This window comes from Telopea speciosissima, chromosome 1 (assembly GCF_018873765.1).
Source record: "Telopea speciosissima isolate NSW1024214 ecotype Mountain lineage chromosome 1, Tspe_v1, whole genome shotgun sequence".
In the NCBI taxonomy this organism is placed as follows: domain Eukaryota; kingdom Viridiplantae; phylum Streptophyta; class Magnoliopsida; order Proteales; family Proteaceae; genus Telopea; species Telopea speciosissima.
The window spans coordinates 29470406-29495854 of NC_057916.1; the positions used below are offsets into that span (position 1 = coordinate 29470406).

At 39.7% G+C, this 25449-nt stretch overlaps 2 protein-coding genes and 1 pseudogene across 4 annotated transcripts; 1 reads left to right on the forward strand and 2 right to left on the reverse strand.

Moving 5' to 3' along the window:
- Positions 1–780: 780 nt before the first annotated feature.
- On the reverse strand, positions 781–2752 carry LOC122666957 (probable arabinose 5-phosphate isomerase). Of its 3 annotated transcripts, none has more exons than XR_006333736.1 (4): positions 2056–2752; positions 1177–1400; positions 856–1093; positions 781–822 (listed from the first exon to the last, which is right to left on the reverse strand). XR_006333736.1 is itself a non-coding variant. In XM_043863092.1 (3 exons), the coding sequence occupies exons 1-3, from the start codon at positions 2701–2703 to the stop codon at positions 937–939; spliced, it is 1029 nt and encodes a 342-aa protein (XP_043719027.1). In that variant the 5' UTR covers positions 2704–2752; the 3' UTR covers positions 781–936. The 3 variants fall into 3 exon arrangements, 1 of the variants encoding a protein (XP_043719027.1); XR_006333735.1 differs by having other exon boundaries at positions 781–818; positions 852–1093; XM_043863092.1 differs by having other exon boundaries at positions 781–1093.
- A 135-nt stretch (positions 2753–2887) lies between these two features.
- LOC122642907 lies at positions 2888–8580 on the forward strand (annotated as a pseudogene).
- A 4275-nt stretch (positions 8581–12855) lies between these two features.
- LOC122643001 (RING-H2 finger protein ATL46-like) lies at positions 12856–13885 on the reverse strand. The gene has a single exon (XM_043836662.1). The coding sequence runs from the start codon at positions 13600–13602 to the stop codon at positions 12856–12858; it is 747 nt and encodes a 248-aa protein (XP_043692597.1). The 5' UTR covers positions 13603–13885.
- Between the last annotated feature and the right edge of the window lie 11564 nt (positions 13886–25449).

Here is a 25449-nt window from a genome sequence, read left to right on the forward strand (position 1 = left end):
TGGTGAATTTAAGAGTCGCAGCAGCACTCACGCACGTCTGTCTTCAAGCCCTAGATTCCACAGACCACAAGTTTCGTATAAAATATGAGAGAGAGAGAGAGAGAGAGAGAGAGAGAGAGAGAGAGAGAGGGGGGAGGGGAACGTCGAGCGCCATTGATGACCTCTGTGTTCAGAGAGGCTCCAACAGTAAGGGATGAAAACTCGCTCGATCCATTGGGCCTCGACAAACAAATTCAAGAAAACAACTTCCCATAGAATTTGTAAAAGGTCATTTTACGGGTTATGCTCCCAAAGGTACAATATGTTGATGAGTTTTAAATTCATCTTAAAATTAAAATCCTCTAAAATGTTATTGCAGAAGTTGATTTTACAGACAAACAAATGGAGCCCTAGATAGTGAGCTTAGTGCATCTCTTCTGTTACTATCGCTATCATAAGGAGTACCAATTCCTGTATTTTTAAATAAAATCTGGGCTCTACCGGGTGATTTACTCTGTGTTTGCTAACACAATAAAATTTATACAAATTACAAAAAATGCACTCAAACAAAACTACCATATCTTAATCATAATTTCTCTTTAATTTTTTACATCGTTGGATCATGGGTTTTGATCATTTTCTAGAGCATCAAAATTAACAGCTGAATGAACCACAACTCGGTCCAAAATATTAACAGCATTTTGAAAAATGATGAGGTAAATGGGGAGGTGTGGAAGGAAAATTGTAAGGTATTCATACATATCAATAGATGTAAATCTTACAGACAAAAAGTAGGAGAAAGACCAAGTGAATGATAGAATCATATACTTTTCATGTTTCTTCATTGATCAATTAGTAAAAGAACAGAAGATCCACATTTCAATCGGAGGATCTGCATCTAAACAGATACAAAGAATGATAGCATTACCACCACACAGAATAGGGGGCTACACTGTTCTACAATCCTGCAGAGACCAATCCGTGCAGTGTAACAATACCAATCACAATGTTTTGATGGTTAACAACCGGCAGGAATTGCACAGGTGATGGTGGGGACTCCATCTTCTGCATAGCCTCCACTGCCATGGCATCTGGACCAATTGTTCTTGGGTTCCTGGAAAAACCTAAAAGGTGTCAATACTTAGTATTGGCAAGAAAAAATTAAAGAAGTTACATTCAAGTCAGTTACAGGCTTACCTGTTGCACATCTCCCCCACTGTGAGCTTGAAGATGCCTTCTCCACTGGCCTTCAGGGTGCGACGCAGGTCACCATCTGTGAAAGTTCCAATGAGATGGTACTGATCATCAACAACCAGAAGACATCCACATCCCTTGCTTGTAAGCTCCACTAACTGATCCATTATCAAATCTCCTTCCCTGCATACTGGAAGCTCCTCCTGCTTCTTCATAACATCTTTTACCTGCAAATAACATAGTCCCACTGAATCAGAGGTCCAGAAATAATTTTTTCTTTCCGTTTTACCCCAACCCTCACCCTCTAAAGTCTCTTCAAATTGGATTTATAGGAACCATTGGTAGTGGTGCCATTTTGTAGTTATTACCAAAACTATCAATATTAGAAAAAGGAAAACACAGGTGAGTGCTTAGAAATTAGAGTTCAGCAATTAATCAAGGTTACAAGCAAATCCCCGCAGTCCTTAAGTCCCTGTTATCACCATCAGTAATTCAAGAAGCTTCCAGAGAATAAGTAAACTGTGTAATTCCTAACTCATAATATATGACTGGTTAGGTCTAAATTACCATGAAACAGCAGTTCTGATCCCATCTTTGAGTCCTGAAATAGCTGAAAAAAACAAACTACTACACAGCCTCGAAAAGGACAGCCAAACTACCGGGTTTAATAATATAAGTTGAGATTAAACTAAAGGAGCTCAGATCTAAAATACCAATGGAGCATCAGAAAAAGCTAATGATTGATAAGGAACGTAATTCCAAACTCAATTCTCCAATGAATTCCACCAGAACTAACTTTGCACCCTTAAAACAGATAGTAAGAAAACAAAAAATGGGAAGAATGCTCAATCTTATCGTCACTTGAATGGAAGACATTCTTACCTTGAAGATTAAGCTCTTGCCGATCTTCCCAGCCGGATGATTCGAAGCATACTCATCCTTGCTTAAATTCCTTGCAGCCATCAGAGCAATAGCCACGGTGTCCCCAAAAACCATCTGAATCGCGGTAGAAGTCACCGGTGCCAGATCAAACGGGCACAATTCTCTCTCCAAAGGTAAATGTACATTCAAGTCACAAAGACTGGCCAACAAATTGTCCTCCGAAGATGTGATGGAGATCAAGAACACTCCTTTCGCCTTAGCGCAGGGAACCAACTTAAGGAGCTCCTCAGTGTTCCCAGACTTACTAAAGAGAACCAGGAGATCTGAATTGGATAAAATGCCGATATCTCCATGGAGAGCATCGACAGGGGACAAGAAACCCGATCGAATGCCGAGAGAGATGAGAGTCTGAGAGATCTTCTGAGCAACGAAACCGGATTTGCCAACGCCGGTGAAGAAGATAGTACCTTTGGCATTCAATAAGGTTTGAGTGAAGGAAAGGGTTTGAGAGAGGTCGAGATTCTGGAAGAAGAAATTCAGGTATTTCTGCTGGCATTTGAAGAGATTAAGGAGTTCGCTAGGGTTTATTAGGGTTTGGGTCTTTTCAGGAGCTTCAAAAACATTGGAACTTGGATCAAGAGACCCCATTTCTCCCTTCTTCAGCTTCTGCTGTTGCACAGAGAGAGAGAGAGAGATCGGTGGGTTGTTTGACCTTGAATTGAAAGCGTTGTTTGCAACGAGGGGGGAGGGGGTTGCGTCCGTAGAGAATTCCGTTATTTTACGCGGTTACCGGAGGATTTGCAGAGGGCTTCAAAAATCGGACGGCAATGTGATGGCGGCGGGAATGGGTCAGGTACGTCATTAGCTGATCATAATCGTTCATTGGTGGGGCCAGGATCAGCCACTGCGGTTGGATTCTTTGATTCTTCGTTCTTCCTTCCACCTTCTCTCTCCTGACTCCCGTGTGCAGGTTGCTGAGTCAGAAGCTTACACAGTTACACTTTGGATCTAGAATCTGAATCCTTCTTTTTAGGGAAAATGTCACGGACAGCCCCTGATAAAGTATGTCGTATTTCACGAACACCCAAAGAAATGTCAAAACATCAACCTTCCTCCGTGACGTTAAGCACAGTTAATACTCAAAGTTGAAATGTCCATATTAATCCCAATCCCAGGGTAGTTATACCACTGTTGTAATTAATTTTTTTTTTCACTTCTGCCCTCCATATACTTCTCATTCTACTTTAGATTATTTTTTTTGGGGACATTTCTTAGATCCACTTGATAAAAAAATTTAAGGGAAAAAGTTCTCTGTTCGATAGTGTAGCTTATGCTAGCACTCCCATGAACCTATCTCTCTCTTCCCCATGTGAAAAGACACCTCTGCCCCCTTATTTTAAGGAGGAGAGAGATAGACACATGGGAGTGTTGACGTAGGCCACACTCCCGTACAGAAAACTGCTTCCCAAGAGTTAATTACAAGATTAATAGTTTTAAAATATATTTACGATTACTAGTTTCAATTTTAAAAAGATTTACTCAATTCCCAAAGTTATTTTTTGCTCATACTACTTCGAGATGAAAACAAAATTAAACTTCCTTAAATACCCCAACCTCTTTTCAGCGTCTCTCTCCACATATTTTTTTATTTAATTCTTTTATTTTTAATGCCATATGTGGGATCCACCTCCTCTTTTTTCTCTGAAGAACGCTGCACCATACCGCGCCTACAAATCGCTTGGAAGCTCCACCTCTACCTTTAAGCCTCACCCCCTGCTTCTCTGCCCTTTCCCCTCCCCCCATCTCCCGTCAACACTGGGAACTTTGTCAAACCACGGGACAGTAAATTTGAATGGTAAAGTTTTGATTCGCGCCTAACTGATAATAGCCCGATGAGATTCTAAAATGCTCCTTCACTATCTTGCCATGGCTGCTCCGTTCCTGCAGAAATCCCAAATCCCTTTGCACGCAGACCCAAAATCGAACCTTGAGTTTAGAAACAATGATTTCGGAGGAACCCATCTTAGGATCAGCTTTTCTCACAGAATCCACTTCAGAGATGGAATCTCCACAAACCCAATTCTCAAATTGATATTTTGGTATGCTAAAACTACCTCACCCTTTTCACAAATTCAGCGAGAGAAAGATGTTGATCAGGATAACGTAATCGAAGATCTTTTGATCTTCCTCCACTAACTGATTTCGTCTCAATAATTCACTGTTAAAAAGGAAGTAGAGAGGGTAGACGTTGAATATTCAAGGGCTTGGAAATTGGAATGGACGCTTGATAGCACAAAGATCTCTTCTGGGTTTCTGGGTTTTGAGATTCAAGAGCCCAAAATGTCTTATTCTTTTATTGAAAATTGGGAGAAAGCTTACATTTTTATCATCATCAAGGAGATGATCTAGTGGTAGTAGAGGAATCCGACGTTGTGTGATTCTGCAACATTTTATGCTCCGTTACGCACCAGAAAAAAGGTAGTAGAGGAATCCAGTAAAAAACCTCATCTCTTTGCTTGAACATCTTAAAAAGATTAATGCACCACAGATAGGCAGAGAAGAGGAAAGACGGAAAATGGTGGGGGTGGGGAGGGTGTTGTAGAAAGGAGGTCGGCGGGAATGGGGAAGGGCAGGGAAGCGGGATGGGTGGGTTGCGAAGGAGGGGGAGTGAAAGCGGGAGAGAGAGATTGGGTGTTGCAGGTGGGGGTGGAGTTGCAGAGCAAGGTGAGGGTGTTGTAGCCTGTAGGGGTGGTTACGCCTTGGTGGAGAAAGAAGAAGACGATGAAGAAAAAGGAGGAGGAGATGGTGGTGGGTCCCGCAATTAATTAAAAATATGAAAAAATGAAAAAAAATATAAAACAAAAGAAGATGAAGTGATTTTGGGGTATGAAAAGATTAAGGGATGTTGGGGTATTTTAGGAAGTTCAGTCTATTTATATCTTGGGTTACATGAGCAATAATTAACTTTGGGGAATTAGGTAATTCTTTTTAAAATTGAAACTAATAGATGTAAAATATATTTTAAACCTGTTTATCTTGTAATTGACTTTCTTATTTAGAAGATATAGGCAATTTTCTCTTTTTTTTCCTTCTTGTAATTTCACTTTTCTCTCTCTATCCCTCTCCTTCTCCGTCTCCAGCATCCCCTCCCCTCCTCTGCTCAGACTCTCCCCCTCCCTTCTGGCCTTCCCCGACTTTTCTGGCTTCGGCTCTCCCTCCCTCTACCCCTCTGTAATTGCTGAATCCAACCCCAATCTCCAGAAGTGTTTGTTCTATCCGCTATATCCTTAGAAGCCATCATTCTAAAGCCTACCTCCTTTTTTCATCCTTCCCCGATTTGTATTATATCACTTTCAGAAAAAGTGTTTCTACAATGATAATTAATAATCGAAACAACTGAAAATCTCAAAACAAATCCCACAGGCTCTTCTATAATCTGTATCATTCCTGTTTTATAGGAGATCAAGTCAATACTTATCCATATGTTTCTTGTTTTCTTCAGAAAAATTAGAATAAAATTACATTAATGGTATTATGGGATTTTAGAAAATTTGTAAATATCTACGTCATCACTTAATGACGTTTTTTAACAAATAGGGTATGATTGATAGAATCTTTCAAAAGTAGGAGAGTACATTATCATTATTCAAAATTTGGGAGAAAGATTTGATATTATGGATACTTAGAGGGGAGGAGATGATATTTACCCAAAATACGTTGACGAGAAGTGGAAACTTACATTAATAATCAAGACAAACCAAGATGACTTGAAAATTTCCGAATCCAACTTGGAGGGGTCCCATGGTCCTTAGCAACGTTGCTTATTGAAATTGTACTAAGCTCAGCCATGATTTTGTAATATATTTGATGCAATTGTCTTGCCTCTCCCAAAGTTACAATTCCTCCTTACCTATTCTATAACCTTTTCTAAGTCACCATCACAATAATTAATCAAATAAAAGAAGAGGGTTTCATCCAAGGGCAACGTAAGAAGGAATTTGCACAATACAATCAATGAGGAGTTGAAAAATGGTACCACTCTTATGGGACCTATATGGGATCCACATGATCAAAATAAGAAAAAGAAATGTCATTGCGAGTGACTAGGTTGTAAATGGATAATTGAAAATCCGAATTCGATCCACATCCGTATGCGTTTAGGAATATCTGTATTCGTTTAGAGATATCCGAAAAAAAATTCGAATATTTTGATAAAAATCAGTTCAAAAAAAAATCCGAATACTTAATAATAAAAAAAATAAATAAATAATGATCTTGAGGGTTTTTGAAGATTCAATAGGTTCTAGAATATGAGGAAAAGAGAATCATGATCTAAGAGATATAGATTGAGAGTGAATTATATCCGCTAGGGGGAGGAAGGTTCGGGTTACACAAGGCAAAAATGTAAACAGATGGTCGAAAATCAGAATTCGATCCGCATCTGAATCCGTTTAGAGGTATCTGTATACGATCAGGGAATATTCAGATCCGACCACATCTGATCCATACCTGAACCCAATCCGATCCATACCTGAACCCAATCCGATCCGTTTATAGGCTTGTGCGTGTCCCATTGTTTATTGTGTGAGGAGAGTATAAAAGAATTTGTACAAGAATAGTGAACCCAACCCGGTGTGTGTTGTGTATATCCACGTTTCCACGGTCCCAAAAATCAATTAACCTTTTGGGATTGGTGTGTGGTTTGTGTGATTTCACTTTCCTAAAAAAAAGTAAGGACATTAAAGGATTCATCAATGAAGGGGCCTACATGGCCCTATCTATCTATCTATCTATCTATATATATATATATATATGTATGTATAAGCTCATCTCTTCTCATTCCCCTCAACATTCAAAAACGATCCAATTTGTATAACCGCTCCCTTAACATTCATTGTCCATTACATTCACAGCCACAATGGTAAAAGCTCAACAAACCCCTCACATTGTCACTCTACCAGTCGGATCCAGATCTTCTACGGCACGGGCTGCCCGGCTTGCCATGCTACGCAGACACAAGGTGGTGCGCATTGACCATCTTACCACTGCCTGATCGCCTTGCCCAAGCGGGGATAAGGCAGTCATTGCATGAGGCCCTGTGTCTGCACAACACAAGCAAGACAGGGCAGTGCACCGTAGAAGATCGGTGTTGCTACCAGCCCCAGGGATGGGTCACCTAATCCCACTCGCTGAGTTTGCAAAGCAACTTGTCCTCCACCACAACTTCTCTGTCACATTTACTATCCCAATTGATGGTTCTCCTCTGATAGCCCAAGAGGCCTTCTTGGCCTCCCTACCCAAAAGCATAAATTCCATGTTTCTACCCTCGGCCGGCCTTGTTGACATCGATGTCGATGTGCCCATGGAAACCCGCATGTGCCTCGCAATAGCTCGATCGCTCCTGGCTCTTCGTGAGCTGTTCAAGGTCTTAACTACAATACTAGTACTCTTGTTGCCTTGGTTGTTGATCACTTTGGCACCCAAGGATCATTATTCTCCCCGGTTTCTCTGCCGGAACAGTTGTTTGGTTCCTCTCATAGGGGACCAGAAATGACGACCTAACCCCTTGCCTGAACACATTGCCCAAGTGAAGTTAAGTCATCATTTCCGCCTCCCTATGAGAGGAATTGGACAACTGTACCGGGCAGGGAACTGGACCGGATAAAAATTCCATTCGATGTTGCCAAGGAATTCAAGGTTTCACCTTACATCTTCTTCCCCTCACCAGCTGTTTTGTTGTCATTGTACTTTCATTTGCCGAAGCTTGATCAAATGTACTCTTGCGACTATAAAGATTTGCCTGAAGCAGTGAAGTTGCCTGGGTATGTACCACTTCATGGAAGAGATCTAATGGATCCGGTTCAAGATAGGAAGGGTACACCCTATGCATGGTCTCTATATCATTCCAAACGTTTCAATTTGGCTGAAGGTATTCGATTGAATAGTTTCCTTGACTTGGAACCAGGGGCTATTAAGGCCATGAATGAAGATGGAGACCTAGGCATGTCACCGGTCTACCCAATTGGACCGTTAATACAAGACGGTTCGAGGGATGGTGTTGATGGGTTTGAGTGCTTAAAGTGGTTGGACCGACAACCGAGTGGGTCTGTTTTGTTTGTATCATTTGGGAGTGTTGGGGTGCTCTCACTAGAACAACTATATGAATTGGCTTTGGGTTTGGAGTTGAGAGAGCAAAAATTTCTATGGGTGATAAGAAGCCCAACTCAAAATGCCATGAAAGTGGCATACTCTAATGGGCAAAGCATTAAGGACCCATTAGATTGCTTGCCCGAAGGGTTCTTGGAGAGGACTAATGGACAAGGCCTAGTGGTACCCTCTTGGGCTCCTCAGATCCGAGTGCTTAGCCATGTCTCGATTGGAGGGTTCCTTACTCACTGCGGGTGGAACTCAACACTAGAGAGTGTGGTACATGGGGTACCTTTGATCTCATGGCCTCTCTTTGCTGAACAAAAGATGGATGCAGTGATGTTAGTGGAAGATTTGAAACGGAATTATCTTCTGTAGAAGGGGAATTTCATTATGTATGTTACTTTAGTTGATTTGAAACGGAATTATCTTCTGTAGAGTACGGTCGTTGCTCTCTTGACTTGAGGGGTCGTAATCAGTGCAGTCACATATTGTGAGTTTTGGTACATCAACAGTTGATGTCTCCCTTGACTATATATCAGTGTACTAGATTCACAGTATTTGGCCATAAGATGCCCAACATGGAATCCACTCCCTTAATTGAGAGAAAATGAGAGAGAATGTCTGTAATTGATTGAAGCCAAATCTAAATCCAGTGGCATTTTGGGAAATTATTTGTAAGGTTTGAAAACTAATATTATTTAGAGCAAAGACAGGCACGCATCCAGGGTGGCCAACATGTGTCATCCTCTCTTCTCCCCTTTTGAAAAAGACTCCCTTCCCCCTCCCTGTGTCTAGTCCTATGATTGGTGTAGCTACTAGCTTACCGAAAGCCGGCGGCATGCCCAACCTTCTCCCTATTATGTATTAATAATTATTTTCACAAACATTTTTTGAAATGTTTTAAAGGTCCAATCAAAATTAAATGAATCTTTTCTCTCCTCTTCGAATTTTGAATTCAGAGCATACTAAAATCATACATTAATAGGATTAGGCATGATTTGGGATTTGGGATTTGGTTGGTAATTGTCTCCATTATGGAAAGACCCACATATTAACTCTTATCCTTTAAGATTGCCTTAAGGGATTAGGATGACAAGATAATGGGTCTTTTTTTTTTGCATTATGGTTGTCATCTTCATGAATGATCTATCCATCGATTCTCTCACTCTACCATCTCTCCCATCGAGCTGTCCTCTCCTTCTCCTTTATTTATGAGGGTGTGAGGAAGAACAATTAAGGTTTTTGTGAAAACCTTAGGTTTGATGGTTGTTAATTTGGAGGGAATGAAAAGGGAATGAAAAGCTACGGTGATGGGAAGGTCATACTGCGAAAGGGATAAGATCGCGTAAAAGTCTTGAGTGAGCAAGACTAAAGGTAAATGCGATCACCCTTTTCTCTTATATTATTACAAATTTTGAACAACCTTCCCCACCGGTGGGACAATCCGCATCGCTAACAGCTCCTGACCCTATTAAACGAGCTTGGATTGATGATCATATTTATAAGTTGTTATAGACCTTGGGCTTGGCTTACCAGCTGAGGTCTTTTAAAGAAGAAGCATTGGTTAATTAGACTTTGGATCACTTCCTTTACTTATTTTGGACAGATGAGCTGTGGAATAAGCTAGTCTAATTAAGGTCCTCAGTTACTGGGAAAATTATCGCCCCCAGTACTACTGGGGGTGTTGTGCGCATCGTGCTACGCAGCACCACCCAATGCGCACAGCACCCCCAGTAGTACTGGGGGCGATAATTTTCCCAGTTACATGGACACACTCATGCAACTTCATGGGTTAGGACATGGAACGTAGGACTTCACCATATTTTATATTCTTAACGAACTTAGGCTCAAACTTTTGGACATATGAAAAAATGCAAGCTCAGCTCGAACTGGCCTTAACTACTGTCCAGGCCCATATAACTGGGCTTGTGAATTGTAAATTCATAGTCCTTCCAGTCCATATATGAATCCCATATGGACCAAGTTTGCGCAATTATAATATCCCGGATCTTTATCCCCTTCAGTTCCCTAGTCGCCCTCAACAAGGGGTTGGTGTAATGACCACCCTACCCCTGCACGAACACTTTTGCCCTGGTGGAGTTCCCCCCCCCCTCTTATTAGAGGGACTGGAGAACTGGCCGGGCAGGGAATTGAAGGAGATAATTTTCCGACTAAGTTACGCCCATGTTTCAAAGCTAAGCATACTAGCTGGAGTTACCACACTCCAGCTGTGCTACAACTTGTTGGAAGTTGGGTAGAACTCACCTTTAAAAACTAGAAACATAAAAAAAGGGTGTTCAAGTTCTTATAAGCCTTCACATCGAGCTACTTTTGTGGGATAATTGCTTTCACGTGAAACACCAACACCCTTGAGGCCTTGACCCGTTTGGTTAAAATGTTTTGTTGTAGAGTTGAACCAGTAGAGTATCAACCGATCTAGAAGTCTCCTTCTTCTTGGACTCTTAGATCGGTTTCCCTATATCCAAAGGAGATTTTAATTTGTAATAGGAATCCCACATTTGATATGAAACTCCGATTGTATAGATCTGTTAGGGATTTCTTTTTCTCACTCACTTTCTCAATTACTCTGTAATTAATATATTTAATTTCTCTAGGAGATCAGTTCTAATACAATGAAAATAGTCACATTGATATGGTATCAGAGCCATTTGCTAACACCTAAACCCTAGCCGATCGATCCTCTTTCTCTTCTTGATCCTCACTCTACCCGCCACCATGTCATCTGAATAAAAGTCTGGAATCTTGGATTACTAATTGGTGGAATGGAAAGAACAAGATGCCAATTTAATGAGTTTGCTCATTGTGTCTCTATCTGAAGATGTCTTACCATTTATTCTCAACAAAACTACATGCAAGGAAATCTGGGATTCGCTTGCCTCTACATTTGGTGCCGCCTCTGCAAGTTTTCTTAATTATGACTTTTCTTCTCAATCTTCTGGGCCTCTCCCAATGCCCTGATGAATCTGTATCCTAGCTTCTTCAACGTTCAAAGTCCATTGTCGTTGAGTTAGCTGCTGCTGGCCAGGCCAGCCTCTTTACACTGAAGACTTCAACATTCATGTATTCCGTTCCTTGCGCCAGGAACTTCAGGATATTGTTCACATGGTTTAAAGTATCGGTATGTATTGTATCGGTATCGGTTGGTACCAATACGTCTTTTAAAAAAAAAAACAGACTGTCTCGGATTGTATCGAAATGTATCGACCAATACGGACGATATGACCGATTTATATATTGATACCATCGATATGTCCAGTAAAGGATTATGTGGGTGGTTTAACATATATCGAGATGTATCGATACATAACGGCCGATACGACTTGATACATACCGATTCCATCGATACATTCCATAAAAAAGCTATTTTCACTCACAAACTCGATACAACTCCTATTCTAACGAAAAAATAAAGGAAAACTCTCAACCAAGAATCTAAAATCTTGCATTTAATCTTGGTTTTTCACGTTGTTGGACTTAAAAATGAATTAAGGAGTGCTACAACATCATCCTTTACATCATCCAATACTTTTCATGGCTATAGACGATTACAACATGTAAGAAACCTCATCTTTTATAATAATCTCAATTTAATGTACTTGTTTGGTTATAGATTATTCTCCATTTTAGTGTTTATGCATGAGACTTGTTATATATTGCTTATTTATATTATTATTTTTTTGTTTCAAAAGTGTATTTCCATGTGTATTTCGACCATTTCTATGTGTATCTATAGTGTTTGATATATACGATACGATACGATATGATATGTCTCTTAAAATCACCTGACCAATACGATACTCGATGCCGATACTTTAAACCTTAATTGTTCCCACTCTTCTTGGTTGTGAGATACCTATCTTCTACACCATCTCCATGGTCTTCTCATCAGTCATGAGATCCTGCGTTCCAACACCATCGCCAAATTGAAGGTTACTGACAGCTGTCAGCCTTCACCAGTCGCCAACAACCTTCACAAGGAAGCCTCGTCCCCTCCCTCTCAAACCGTCAACCCCTGTTCACGGTATGGTAAAAGGGCGTGGTCATGGTTGGATCCACATCCTCTACTTCCAAAGCTCTACTTCCATCTTACTTCCGTGAGCTCCCAGCATGCCACCTGGCATGAAAACCATCCAACGGTTGTTAATTAAAAAATTCAAATTATTTTGAAATCCAGATGAGATCTATTTGACCCACCTTAAACCCCAAACCAACCCCACCCGACCAGTTCAAAACAAACCAAACCGAACTTATTTTCCTCAAACTAAACTCATTTCACTCATCTGCCTAGGGTTTCAAATCAAACGAAAATTCCCAGCAGAACCTCTCTTGAATCCCTCCCTCTCTCACTCATCCCTCTCACAACTCCTCAGTGGCGATGGCGATAGCAACGGCGACATCCTCTCTCTCACCCTGCTGCTGCTGCTTTCCGATGTACTCGCCTTAACCTAAATCTTGATCTCCTCTCTCAATCACCCTGGAAATACTCTCTCGTGCCTCCCTCATTTTCTATGTTCCAGACGACCCTTCTGCTCTTTACAAACCCTAAGCGAGAAAACTAGTTGTAGCAGATTTCCCATCTTCTTGTTTGGTCGGATTCTCTTTCCCTATTTCCCTCCCATTTCACAAACCCTAAGGCAAAAATCGTGTTTCCCATTTTCTATCTTTTCTCTTACCCTCTTTCCCTCCCATTTGAGAAATCCTAATTGAAGCGCAGAAAAGGAACCTATCCTCTCTATCAGTGGGAATCCCATCCTCCTCCATTGGATCATCAAATTCAAAAATTGGGTTTTCAATAGAAAGGCCAAAGGTGAAGAGGGTTCCTCTGCAAAGAGGGCATGTTGAGTTTGGCAGGAGCCAAGTGTCTATACAGTTGATGTGAAAAGCATGGCGACGTATGGGAAGCAATCTAAGTTTGTCTTGTTTTGAAAATTCACAGAGGCAAACAGCACAATTGAAGGGTTCTTTTAGACCCATTTTCTCTTTGTAGGGGAAAACAAGGAGAGCATATATGAAAGCTTGATCTAGACCCGAGTCATGGAGATGGAATAACTGTTGTAACTGTCTTTGTAGAGCATCAGAGCCAGACAAATCTAGGTACCTATTAGACTGAGAAGTTGATGAGGAAGATGGTTTCTTTATGAGGAATATAACGAGCAGGTGGAGCAGACCAGATATGGAGAATATAACAGCTAGAATAACTATGATTAAAAGAACAATTAGACTGATTCTTCTACCAGATGATGATGGGGTTGATCCATTCTGATCATTACTACTATGAGGAGATCTGAATGAGGAATAAGAAGAAAGAGGAGAAATACCAGGTGGAAAGTTACAAGTATCATCTTTTTCCTTGATTTGAGACTGAAACCAAGACATCTAAGGATGAGTAGATGGGAAGGACTAGAGAGTCGTCCTTGGTCTCATCTTTCTAATATGAAAACCAAAACCCCTCAGGGTAAGCTAAGAAAAAACATACTTTCCTGCCTTTGAGAGAAAACCAACTTAAATTTTGTTTTAATTTGAAGGAACTGAACAGAAAAGATTACCCATTACTCCCACTAAGATAAGACCCAATTCATTCAAGCAAATAGTACTTAAGAAAAGCAAACATTCTTGAGATTTGAGAACAAAGCAGTGGCTGGAGAAGGTGTTTCTATGCTAAAAAAATGAAATCCAATTTAGGTCTCTCCTTCCCCTTCCCCCTTCTCCCCCTTCCCTGCTGAGAGGCTTCTGCAATTAATCCAGATTCTTCTTCTTAAGTCTGTCTTTGTTTTACCTCATGCCCGTGGCAGCCAGCTTAGTCGATTCATTGCAAAAAATTACAAGGATTACAAAATTGCTCAAGTGAATAAGCTTCTTACATGTAATGATCATCCTCACAATGTTGAACCCGATTTATAGATTGGTTTGTGTGCTGAATCTTTTCAGGATAATGTTCAAAGAAGTAATGCTTAAGATAGATCAGAGAAAACCATTGAACGCATTAGATCAGAGAAAACCATTGAATGCAGTAGATCCACACAATTACATAATATGTTGTACCAGTGTTTAAACCCAAAATTGAACATCTTGTTCCGGGGAGCCCTAAACTTTGCAAATAATGCAACAAACAACATGAATAAGGGTAGGTAATAAGGGATCAACCAGCTGAGGATTCAATATTACTGATGTAGTAACTCCAGGACAGAGTAGGGTCTGCTGAATCATATTTTACAGAGCATCTTATACAATGATACATGGAGAATACAAGGTATCCAATCTGGCTGCAGGGTACTTGAGATAGATCAAAGAAAACCATTGAACACAGTGGATCAAAGTTAAGTATTCTTGGGCATTAAAAACTTGATAGTGGATCCATTACATGCAATAAGATTGATCAAACAGATTACTTCAAAATAATGGAGAAAGGGGGGAAAAGCTACAGACAACAAAAATGAAAGGAAAAATTGTTCTTGAATCTTGAGTCCTGGTGGACTCGAACCACCATCCCATGGGTGTAACCCCACGTGCTCTTCCGTTTGAGCTAAAGACTCACCTACCTAAATAAACTGTATTAACAAAGGTATATAATAAAAATATAATGGATCACAAATAATGGATGGATTCAAAGAACAAAAAAATGAAAAACAAATCCAATTCCAACAGTGCAACTGAATCATAGGTTCCATCATAAGCAAGAAACAAATTTTTTTTTTTTTTTTTTTTTTTTTTTTTTTTGGTAAACAGCAAGAAACAAATTCAATTCTACTAATTCAATGTTTTACCCAAATAACGAAGGAGAATAATAATAATCTAATGTCATTTTGTTATTCAAAAAATGATATACAGGACACATCTGAGGTGCAGATCTTTTTTAAAAATTCAAAATCTGAGGAGCAATTTGTTTCTCAACTAAAAACAATTCTCCACTTGTTTTTAGATATATATCTTACATGGTTTTAGCTAGAAACAAATGAAACCTAAACAAAAAATTGATCAGCTTGTGAGGTAGATTCTGTTGGCGTATTTGCATAACCCCAAAATATTTTAATGCATGAAGTGTAGATGTAATCGATACTCAAGTCTAGCCATTGCACATTATAGCTCAATAATCGATCTCATTTTTCTTGTCAAACCTGATGGTCTAGGAAAATGTGAAAATGGAAAAGAACTAGCAAAAGCAAAAACACCCTACTCAATAATCGATCTCTGTGAATGAACTCAAGAAGACATACGTACACAATTTCCTTCTCCTTCTCTGCCAAGGGAAAACGAGAAAACTCAAAACTCAAAACAGACTCGGACGTTCTCCTTCTCCTCCCTCTCTGCTACAACTGGTTTTCTTGCTTAGGGTTTGTGAAATGGGAGGGAAATAGGGAAAGAGAATCCGATCAAACAAGAAGATGAGAAATCTGCTACAATTAGTTTTCTCGTTTAGGGTTTGTAAAGAGCAGAAGGGTCGTCTAGAACACAGAGAGAATGAGGGAGGCGCGAGAGAGTATTTCCAGGGTGAGTGAGAGAGGAGATTGAGATTTAGGTTAGGGCGAGTACACCGGAAAGCAGCAGCAGCAGGGTGAGAGAGAAGATGTCGTCGTCGCTACGGAGGAGTTGTGAGAGGGATGAGTGAGAGAGGGAGGGATTCGAGAGAGGTTCTGCTGGGAATTTTTGTTCGATTTGAAACCCTAGGCAAATGAGTGAAACGTGTTTAGTTTGAGGGAAATAAATTCGGTTTGGTTTGTTTTGAACCGATTGGATGGGTTTGGTTTGGGGTTTAAGGTGGTTCAAATAGATCTCATCTAGATTTCAAAATAATTTGAATTCTTTAAATAATAACCGTTGAATAGTTGTCAGGCCAAATGGCATGCTAGGAGCTCACAGAAGTAGGATGGAAGTAGAGCTTTGGAAGTAGAGGATGTGGATCCGGTCATGGTTGCATTTGTCAGTACCCTCAATTAGCAGGTAGTCGTCAATGGTGCTGTATTTGCAACCGTAACAATCACTCCACCACCAACTACTACTACCATCTTTCCTCCCCTGCACCACCTCACTATCCTTATTACCACATTGCCCCACCTCCCTCTGTTCACTACACCTATCCCCAATACCACACCACTGCTCCTTCTACCGCCCTAATCTGGTACCCTGGTATGAGTGCTTCACACCATGTTACCCCAGACTTCCAATCCCTCTCTTCCTTTGATGAATACATCGGCCATGATCAACTTCACGTGGGTAACGGTAAGTGCTTACCAATTTCTCATATAGGTTTTTTTTTTTATAATGATTTCTCATATAGGTTAAGTTCTGCCTTTATCCCTTCCCCCTTCTCTTCTCTCTTGTCAATTGTCTAATGTTTTATATGTTCCCTCAATTTCAAAGCCATTACTTTATGTTCAAAATGAAGGGGCTTCAATTCAAAACATGGGACTTCAAAAATCACATAAACCTATGGATCTGGCTCCTTGGACGGCCAGGGAGTGCCCAGGGGACATCCAAGAGTTGGGTCATGCCGCACATATTTCGGTGCATGCCTAAAAATATGTGTAACACAACCCAATGGCTGGATGCCCCCGGCCATGCTGGGCTCCCTGGAGAAGAGCTCAATCCTGCACATCTCCTTTTAGTCATAAACAGTACTTCTCAACCTTTACCATTACAGGGGTCTTTCATCTATCTAGAAGTTATTATATGTAAGATATTGGTCGTTAATTAAGAGAGGAGACAATTGCATTTAAATTCAGGGGAGAAGGTTGGTGGAACCGAAATAAGTCCTTAACCTTTAAATAGAAAGCTAAATAGAGCCTATTAATAGCTAAGTACTGCACGTGTTTTGCCATACCTTCTTGAGAGCAGGAAGTTTGGTTTTCTGGTGAGAAGAGATAAAGGCAAATTATTTGTTCATATTATAGCATTTAAATTCTTATGCTGCTAAGTCAAGAATTACTGCTCAATAAGTTGGTATGTCTCCTCCACGTATATGGTTGTATCTCTCTTGGTATCAGCAAATGAATACTTCGATGACTTATTAACCACCACTTCTATCAATTCAGATCCTCTACGGCGTGCTGCTTGTAACGGTCTGAGCGACGCACAAATGGGGCACATTGCAATGATCGCTTTACCCCTATCCAAATGCCTTGTCTGAGTGGGCGTAAGGCGGACATTGCACTACGCCCTATTTTGTGCACCGCTCAAGCCGCTATGGGTAGTGCACCATAGACGATCTGGATCTCGTACTTATATGTCTTCTTTAACAGGTTTTACTCTTCACACACAGAGAGAGAGAGAGAGAGCAATTTGGATCCTCTACTGCCGAGCTGCCTGGCAGGATCGTGCTGTTTAGACACAGTGAGATGTGTAATGACCATCTTACTCTTGCCCGAGCACCTTGCCCGAGTGGGGGTAAGACGGTCATTGCGTGTCTCACTATGTCTAGATAGCACAATCCTATCGGACAGCTCGACAATAGAGGATCTGGATCCGAGTGAGAGAGAGAGAGATTTCTTAGTTGCTACTGTTAAGTGAAGTGGTACTGGCACTAAAGTAGATGATAAATTTATGGTGCTGATATTACTACAGTTGCAAAGAGTTCTTGTTCTTATCCTCATTGTCTTCCTTGTCCTTGTTTTGTAGTAATGTCATCTTTTTAATGTTATTGTTATTGCATCAACCTTTGTGGTGTGGGAATAGTGGTTTTTAATATGTTCTTTGAATGAGACAAATATATTGCTTTCAATGTTGTTCAAACTTGCTAGTAATGCTTGTACCAATTCCACTATCATTTTTTAGGTCAATCAAAGAAATTAAAACTATTATTGAAAGAAAGAGATCGAAGTATGAATTCCGAACTGAGAGAAGGTTAGGATTAACAATGAAGGTAGGTGCGTGAACCCACCAAACTCTATACAACTTCAACAAAGAAACTAAATCCCTAGAATCTAGGAAAACAGCTAATTTCTGAAGTTGAAGGCTCCTAGCTGGTAATAGGCCATCACGAATGACCTCAGCTTCCATGGAGGTTGCCGAAAAGCTCTTACACAATACCATACAATACCACTTCTCCTAAGGTCATTTTAGGTTTGTTATTGGCTCTTTTAGTTCCTTCAATCTGAATTAAATCACTCCTCTGTATTAGAACATCCAAAGACTTCCATTGAACAAGGTCAAGCCACTTGAAACGATTTTCTCGTAATTTATCATGTAACGGAGCTACTCCCAATCCAATTCTAATATGATCATTCCTTATTTTATCCTTCCTAGTTTTGGCACTCATCCATCTCAACATCCTCATCTCCGTTACATTGAATTTATCTATATGATCTTTCTTAACTGCCCTACATTTTGCACCATACATCATAGCCGATTGTATGACTATCCTATAATTTTTTTGAATAAGTCAATCACACAGCACTTTGGACGCACCTCTCCACTTCATCCATCCATACACATTTGACTATATATGATTGAAGGAAAAACAATCACCACAATGTCAGAATATTATTTACCTTTCACATGGATTCTTTTATTATTTTCTCTCTCCTACTCTTTCTGCTATGACCATGTGGGCCCTATATGGATCATATCATTTTATGCACGACCATTGGTTTGGTTGCAAATGGCCCTTAACATGGGTGTGATCGATGGGAAACCCTTTCCCATGATTGAATTCAAGTAGCAAATGTAACATAAAATATTTCCTAATAATCTAACAGTTATAAGTGCCACATTACCATCCATAGTTGTCCAATTATTTTGAAGTTTGTAAGTTTCAATTTATTCTGAGGGAGTTGAACAAAATTGCAAACTCCCTAGCTAGGAAGGTCATGTTAGTGACATGCCAATATAAATCAATATTGGTCATGGCCATAATGTCATAATGCCATAGCACTATCTAGTAACGATATTGATTTTTAACACTAATTTATTATTTTTTTAATTTTTATCTGTATCGTATTAGTAATGATTGAGACCTACAATTACTGTAGTGGGTTAAAATATTAAAAAATAAATAAAAATTTGAATGTCAAATAAAAAAAATAATAAAACATAAAAAAATGAAAAGAAATTAGTAAACCCTAATGAAATGAGAGAAAGAATGAGTAAAATCCACATGCCAATTTCAAACTGAGGGGTATAAGTGAAACAGACACCCACTTCATGGGAGTGAAGATTCATGGAACTCCAACTCCGACCCCCCTGCCTGGCCTCCCCAACCCCACCCCTTTCTCTTCCCAAGTCATCTCATATAAAGTTGGGATACTTTTGGTAAGCTCAAGATTAATCTTTTATTTCCTTTTAGTGAGAGACACAATGTGAGCTTGATCTTACAAAGGGAGAGGCAAATTGGTAACCTCTTTTCATCTTTCTCACCCTGCCCAATCCTAGATGGGACTCATGAGAAACAACCCCCTCCCACCCCACTTGAAGTGAGAGAGAGAGCAACAACCCAAGTATTTGTTTGTGTTTGTGAGGGCCCAGAACTTGGAACTGAGATGACTCCATTGCCTTATTCATGTATGAGCAGTGAACAACACTAAACCCTCTTATCCCACTTGACTTGCTTGTCTCTCTCTGCTTTTAATAGTGGTATTGTTCCTTCCACCCCCACCCATACAAATGGACAAATAATGGTTTCTACATTTCCGTCTTCTTTCCAAACCCCACCACTTCATTAACTTCTGATAGCTATTAAAAGTTGACCCTTCCTCATACATGAATGATCCTTCACCGTTCAATCCCCAAAACAGATGCCCATTATACTCAGATGAGATTTTGTTGGACCCACAAACACCATTTTAAGGGTTTTGATAGTTTCTACAACAGGGTATGTATAGGTTCAATAATCCTGTTCTGCCCAAATGGGGACATGTCAGTTTTACTCAGAAATTCCCCTTCTTATAAATAATTATGTGTATATATAGTAGACCTAGTCAATGGAGTGGATCAGTAAAAGTTTCTCAACTGCAGTCGGTGACAAGACATCTCGTCTCTTCTCTTCGACTTTTTTTTGTCCTTTTTTTTTTTTAAAAAAAAATTTCTTTAATTTCCATTTCTGTCTGCAAATAATACCAACCGAGGTGAATGGTGCACGGTAAAGTCGGGAGAAAAATAATAAAAGGTGGGACCCACACATGGAAAATTCCAAGGAAAATAAATTTTAATTTAAAAAAAAAAAAAAGGCGAAAGGAATAGTCATGTTTGACACCGACCGGACGGGAAACTTATCGTACGGGATCCACCACCGAGACTGAATGTAATTTATCTGATGATGCCACGTGGCTAAAACAATTGTCGACAAGTGGTTGGGAATTGAGGATTGAGGAGAGGAAGGGAAATGGAAAAGTTTAGACAAGACCTTCACTAGCTGTGTCGCGTAGCCGACATGCATGACAGGCAGCCACGTGAGGGAGAGCGCGATTGGCGGAATTAGGTGGGTCCCACGAGTCAAATCATACGTCCCATCGAAATTGACCGTAGAGGGTGGGGGAGTGTGGTTGCCCTGATTCTTCGTACGAGTCGTTTAGATTCTCTGTTTGTTTTTTCTCTCTAAATTTTTAGAGAAGATGATCGGAGGAATTGCCTCTCTACTGAAGCCCCCAGTACTCTCCCAGTCCCAACCCCTCAACCTCACCCTCACTCGCTTTCGTACTCCGACTCCTCCAATGACCCCATGGTCTCAGTTTTGAGGTAGGGTTTTTAACAGGGTTTGGTTGGGTGGCTTTTTAAATCTCCAACTCAACCCTAATTAGTTCCCTTAGTTGCATTCAGGCTTGACCCTACCTTGACTTGGATCTGGTTCTCCTCCAACCGTGACAGGAGCTGGAGGGTCCAGTCCAGCAAAATCAGGGGGTGTGGTCATTTTAAGGGGGGAGGGGGGTACTTGGGTCCTACCTGTGAAATGATCAAAATCCCCCTTGTTTTGCTGGGTTGGACCCTCAAGAACCCACCACAACTGGAGGAGAGCCAAATTACCTTGACTCAGGGCGATCAAGCCAGAATCACCTTTATTGGCCTTGATAGTGAACAGTCTTAAACATAAGGAGATAAAGGACAACTGATGTCAAATTAGTAAGTTGATTAAAATTGACTAAATCAAATAAAGGTTTTATTAATTACAAATGAAAACATGTTGGCATTCAAAAATGTACTAAAAAAATCTACACACCCCATGCCCATCCTTGGGATTAGAAATATTTATAGAACTTCATATGCTTTGAGATTTCATATTAGAATTTAACAAGAACGGTTGAAATTGAAATTAAAAGACACTAGATAGTGGACACTCATGATATAGTTCCTTATCCATCTCAGTCTTCAACATTATGCATGGCATGGGTGGCAGATGAATACGAATTTTCTGTCCAATTTTTTCAAGTAATGGAAAAGGGAGACGCAAAGACTAGGGAGAAGAAGAAAAAGATAGGGTCGGGCCGGGCTAAGCCCTAGGCCTCAACTATGGCTTGGTCCGGCCCTGCCCTACCCTAATTCAAGGTTAGAAATTACCGACCCTAACCCGCCCTCAGGACCAAGTTATCTCAACCCAGATCCTATTCAAATTCAAAGTGAACCAGAGCGGACTTGTGTCGACAGGGCCAAACTTACACCCCTAGTTTGAGGGGTGATCTGAATCGATATCAATATTGTTGGTCACCAATCCCTATATCATCCTAATATCGTATTCGTGAAATGGTATAAATAAAGGATAAATTAGTCAAAATATCTGATTTTCTTTTTAGGAAAAAATAATGGGCAAAAGATAAAACTTTGAAAAGAAAACCAGTGGCAAACTTCTTCAACACCGAATGGGCAAAATATCTGATTTTCTTTTGAATAGGATCTGGGTTGAGATAACTTGGTCCTGAGGGCGGGTGAGGGTCGATAATTTATGACCTTGAATTAGGGCAGGGCAGGGCAGGGCCAAAGCGGACTTATGTCAACAGGGCCAAACTTACACCCCTAGTTTGAGGGGTGATCTGAATCGATATCAATATTGTTGGTCACCAATCCCTATATCATCCTAATATCGTATTCGTGAAATGGTATAAATAAAGGATAAATTAGTCAAAATATCTGATTTTCTTTTTAGGAAAAAATAATGGGCAAAAGATAAAACTTTGAAAAGAAAACCAGTGGCAAACTTCTTCACACCGAATGGGCAAAATATCTGATTTTCTTTTGAATAGGATCTGGGTTGAGATAACTTGGTCCTGAGGGCGGGTTAGGATCGATAATTTCTGACCTTGAATTAGGGCAGGGCCAAAGCGGACTTATGTCGACAGGGCCAAACTTACACCCCTAGTTTGAGGGGTGATCTGAATCGATATCAATATTGTTGGTCATCAATCCCTATATCATCCTAATATCGTATTCGTGAAATGGTATAAATAAGAGATAAAATAGTCAAAATATCTGATTTTCTTTTTAGGAAAAAATCATGGGCAAAAGATAAAACTTTGAAAAGAAAACCAGTGGCAAACTTCTTCAACACCGAATGGGCAAAATATCTGATTTTCTTTTGAATAGGATCTGGGTTGAGATAGTTTGGTCCTGCAGGCAGGTTAGGGTCGGTAATTTTTGACCTTCAATTAGGGCAGGGCAGGGCAGGGCCAGAGCGAACTTGTGTCGACAAGGCCAAACTTACACCCCTAGTTTGAGGGGTGATCTGAATCGATATCAATATTGTTGGTCACCAATCCCTGTATCATCCTAATATCGTATTCGTGAAATGGTATAAATAAGAGATAACATAATCAAAATATCTGATTTTCTTTTTACGAAAAAATAATGGGCAAAAGATAAGACTTTGAAAAGAAAACCAGTGGCAAACTTCTTCAACACCGATCAATCCGTCAATCCGTGCCCATTAATACTGATACGGTATCGATTTTGAAAGTGATCGATACCAGATCCGATATGGTGCACTAAAATCATGGAGTCTCATAATCAAAACTGTTTTTTGTCCTTCATTCACTGTTAACACGTGTTGCGCAGTTGTAGCTAAGTCGCAATGAATGTTTCGCAATCCAGATGTAGTAAGGATAGAGCCCTACGCGAGTGATACCATACATTTCACGCGCGTGGTTTTTAGATGTTCTTTTTGTAACCTTGAATGAAGACACACGAGTGAGTAAACAGTGTCAGTCGTGTCAAGGATAGGATAGACTGAAAAAAAAAAGTGATTTTCTCTGGCTCCTCTCGCTTCAAGTGTACTAAGAATCCGACAGAAACGCACAGTAACTGAGAGTGGTGAAGACCCTGAACTCTGAAGAGTTAGAGTGAGAGAGAGGCCGAGTGACAAGGACTTTTATGAGAGTTTGGACTTTTTTTAAAGTGTTTATAATCAGTAAAAGACGTTATAATTCCTTATTTATTAGTAATCTTAAATTTCTATTTAATTAATTTTTTTTTTTTTTGGGATTTTCGAAAAAACAATGGAAGGTATTTTAGACTTTACGTATACTACAGTTGCATGGTTCTTTCTCTCTACTGGTTTTACTCTCTACTCTTGCCATGTTAAGGGAAATAGCAACTCAAAAGTGAGGCTCTCTTCCCTGAAACTGGGATTGCTGAAAGTTTCTATTTTCTTCTTCTGATGTTCATCACATCACCTTTACCTTTTACATGCTTCTATCATTTCCTTAAGGATATGATAAAAGCTTATATGGAGAAGACTGGAAAAGAAAGAAAGGCGTCAGACACTTAATTATGGATCTCTTGGCTTCAAAACAAGAAGTATATATAACTTAAAATAGAAATCCTGAAGACTCTTAATTATGGGTAAAGAATGAAAGAATGAATTTGTGATACAAAAGGTGGGGTTCCTTGTTCCTTAGAATTTAGACTTTTGAAGAAGAAAGTAATGAATGTTTGGGTATTACCAAAAGATCCAAAAGACTAGGTTGTTGATGTTCACAGATGTAGATCAGGGTTCTAAAAAATGAGGCAATTACTAACTCAAGATAACTCCTTTTCTGATCATGAACCCAATTGCTCCTAGCTAGAGTTACTTTAGGTTTAATTTGGTCCTATAATTATATGATGGAAATTCATATAAGAAACAATGCTTTTAGGTGTTCTTGGCTATAACCAATTCTAGTGTATGCACTACTTTCAACTCTCATATTGGAATCCAATTGAGAAGTCTCACCCTTGTGAATTTATAAGAGTGCCCTTGTGAGTTCTAAAGATTGAATATGTAGGTAGCATTACCCAATCCATGGAGAATTGTTGACACTTGAAAGTCCAATCAAAGATATATATATATATATATATATATATATGCTTTCTTGGGAAAGGCAAAATTTTGTCATCTAATAATAGACAAAAAATCATCTTTAATATTGAACTTAGAAATCTTTCCAATGGGAATCTTACTGTTGTCTCTCATTGCAATAGTATTTCTTGGATTTTATGGTTTCATCAGTAAACTCAATAGGAACAAATGGTAAAACCTTCCCTTTAATGATCCATCTCCTGCAGAACTCTCTCTCTCTCTTAAAACTGAACCATTTAGGCTGAAACCCCATCACCATTACAGTTCCAATTAATGAATTATGATCATATATTATTATTATTGTTGTTGTATTTAGCATAGGCTTACAATTATGTAAAGTTCGATATAACTAAAAAGTATATATACCTGTACATGTGGCAGTATAACAGAAGGTCTTGTTATCTACATAAAACCTAGTGGGTCCTAATCTCTTCCAAGGCGAGTGAAGGAAACAGACCTAACTTAGTTGACTGTAACAGCTCACCATCCACTCAACTGAGTTGTAGCAATCCAAAGTATAAAAAGAACAGCAATAGACAGAGGCAAATATTCACATTTATTACTCTTTCCGTATTTCACTCTTACTTTCCTATTGCCCGGTTCTGATTTTACCATTGGCGTTACTACGAGTTAACCTCTGGTTCATTTGACCATTCTCTATTTCTTTCACCGGTCATCCACCTCAGCTAGTTCAGCATCAAGCGGCAACAAAAGGAAACATTTCCTTTTACCAAACCTAAAGGAGAATTACTATAAGATACCATTAAAGTCCCAATTCATCAATGAATTTGGGGACTCCATGCATGCTCCAGATGAAGGAAATTAGGAAAGGGAAGGTGTAGAATACATTTCCTTTTACCAAACCTAAAGGAGAATTACTATAAGATACCATTAAAGTCCCAATTCATCAATGAATTTGGGGACTCCATGCATGCTCCAGATGAAGGAAATTAGGAAATGGAAGGTGTAGA

What these genes read in the sequence shown, in the direction of transcription:
- LOC122666957 (XM_043863092.1), bottom strand. Translation starts at nt 2,703, where the DNA reads ATGGGGTCTCTTGATCCAAGTTCCAATGTTTTTGAAGCTCCTGAAAAG. An exon ending in GCAAGAGCTTAATCTTCAAG is followed by an intron (nt 1,401 to 2,055) that starts GTAAGAATGTCT and finishes TGTTATTTGCAG; the next exon opens with GTAAAAGATGTTATGAAGAA. An exon ending in GTGGGGGAGATGTGCAACAG is followed by an intron (nt 1,094 to 1,176) that starts GTAAGCCTGTAA and finishes AGGTTTTTCCAG; the next exon opens with GAACCCAAGAACAATTGGTC.
- LOC122643001 (XM_043836662.1), bottom strand. Translation starts at nt 13,602, where the DNA reads ATGTCTTGGTTTCAGTCTCAAATCAAGGAAAAAGATGATACTTGTAAC.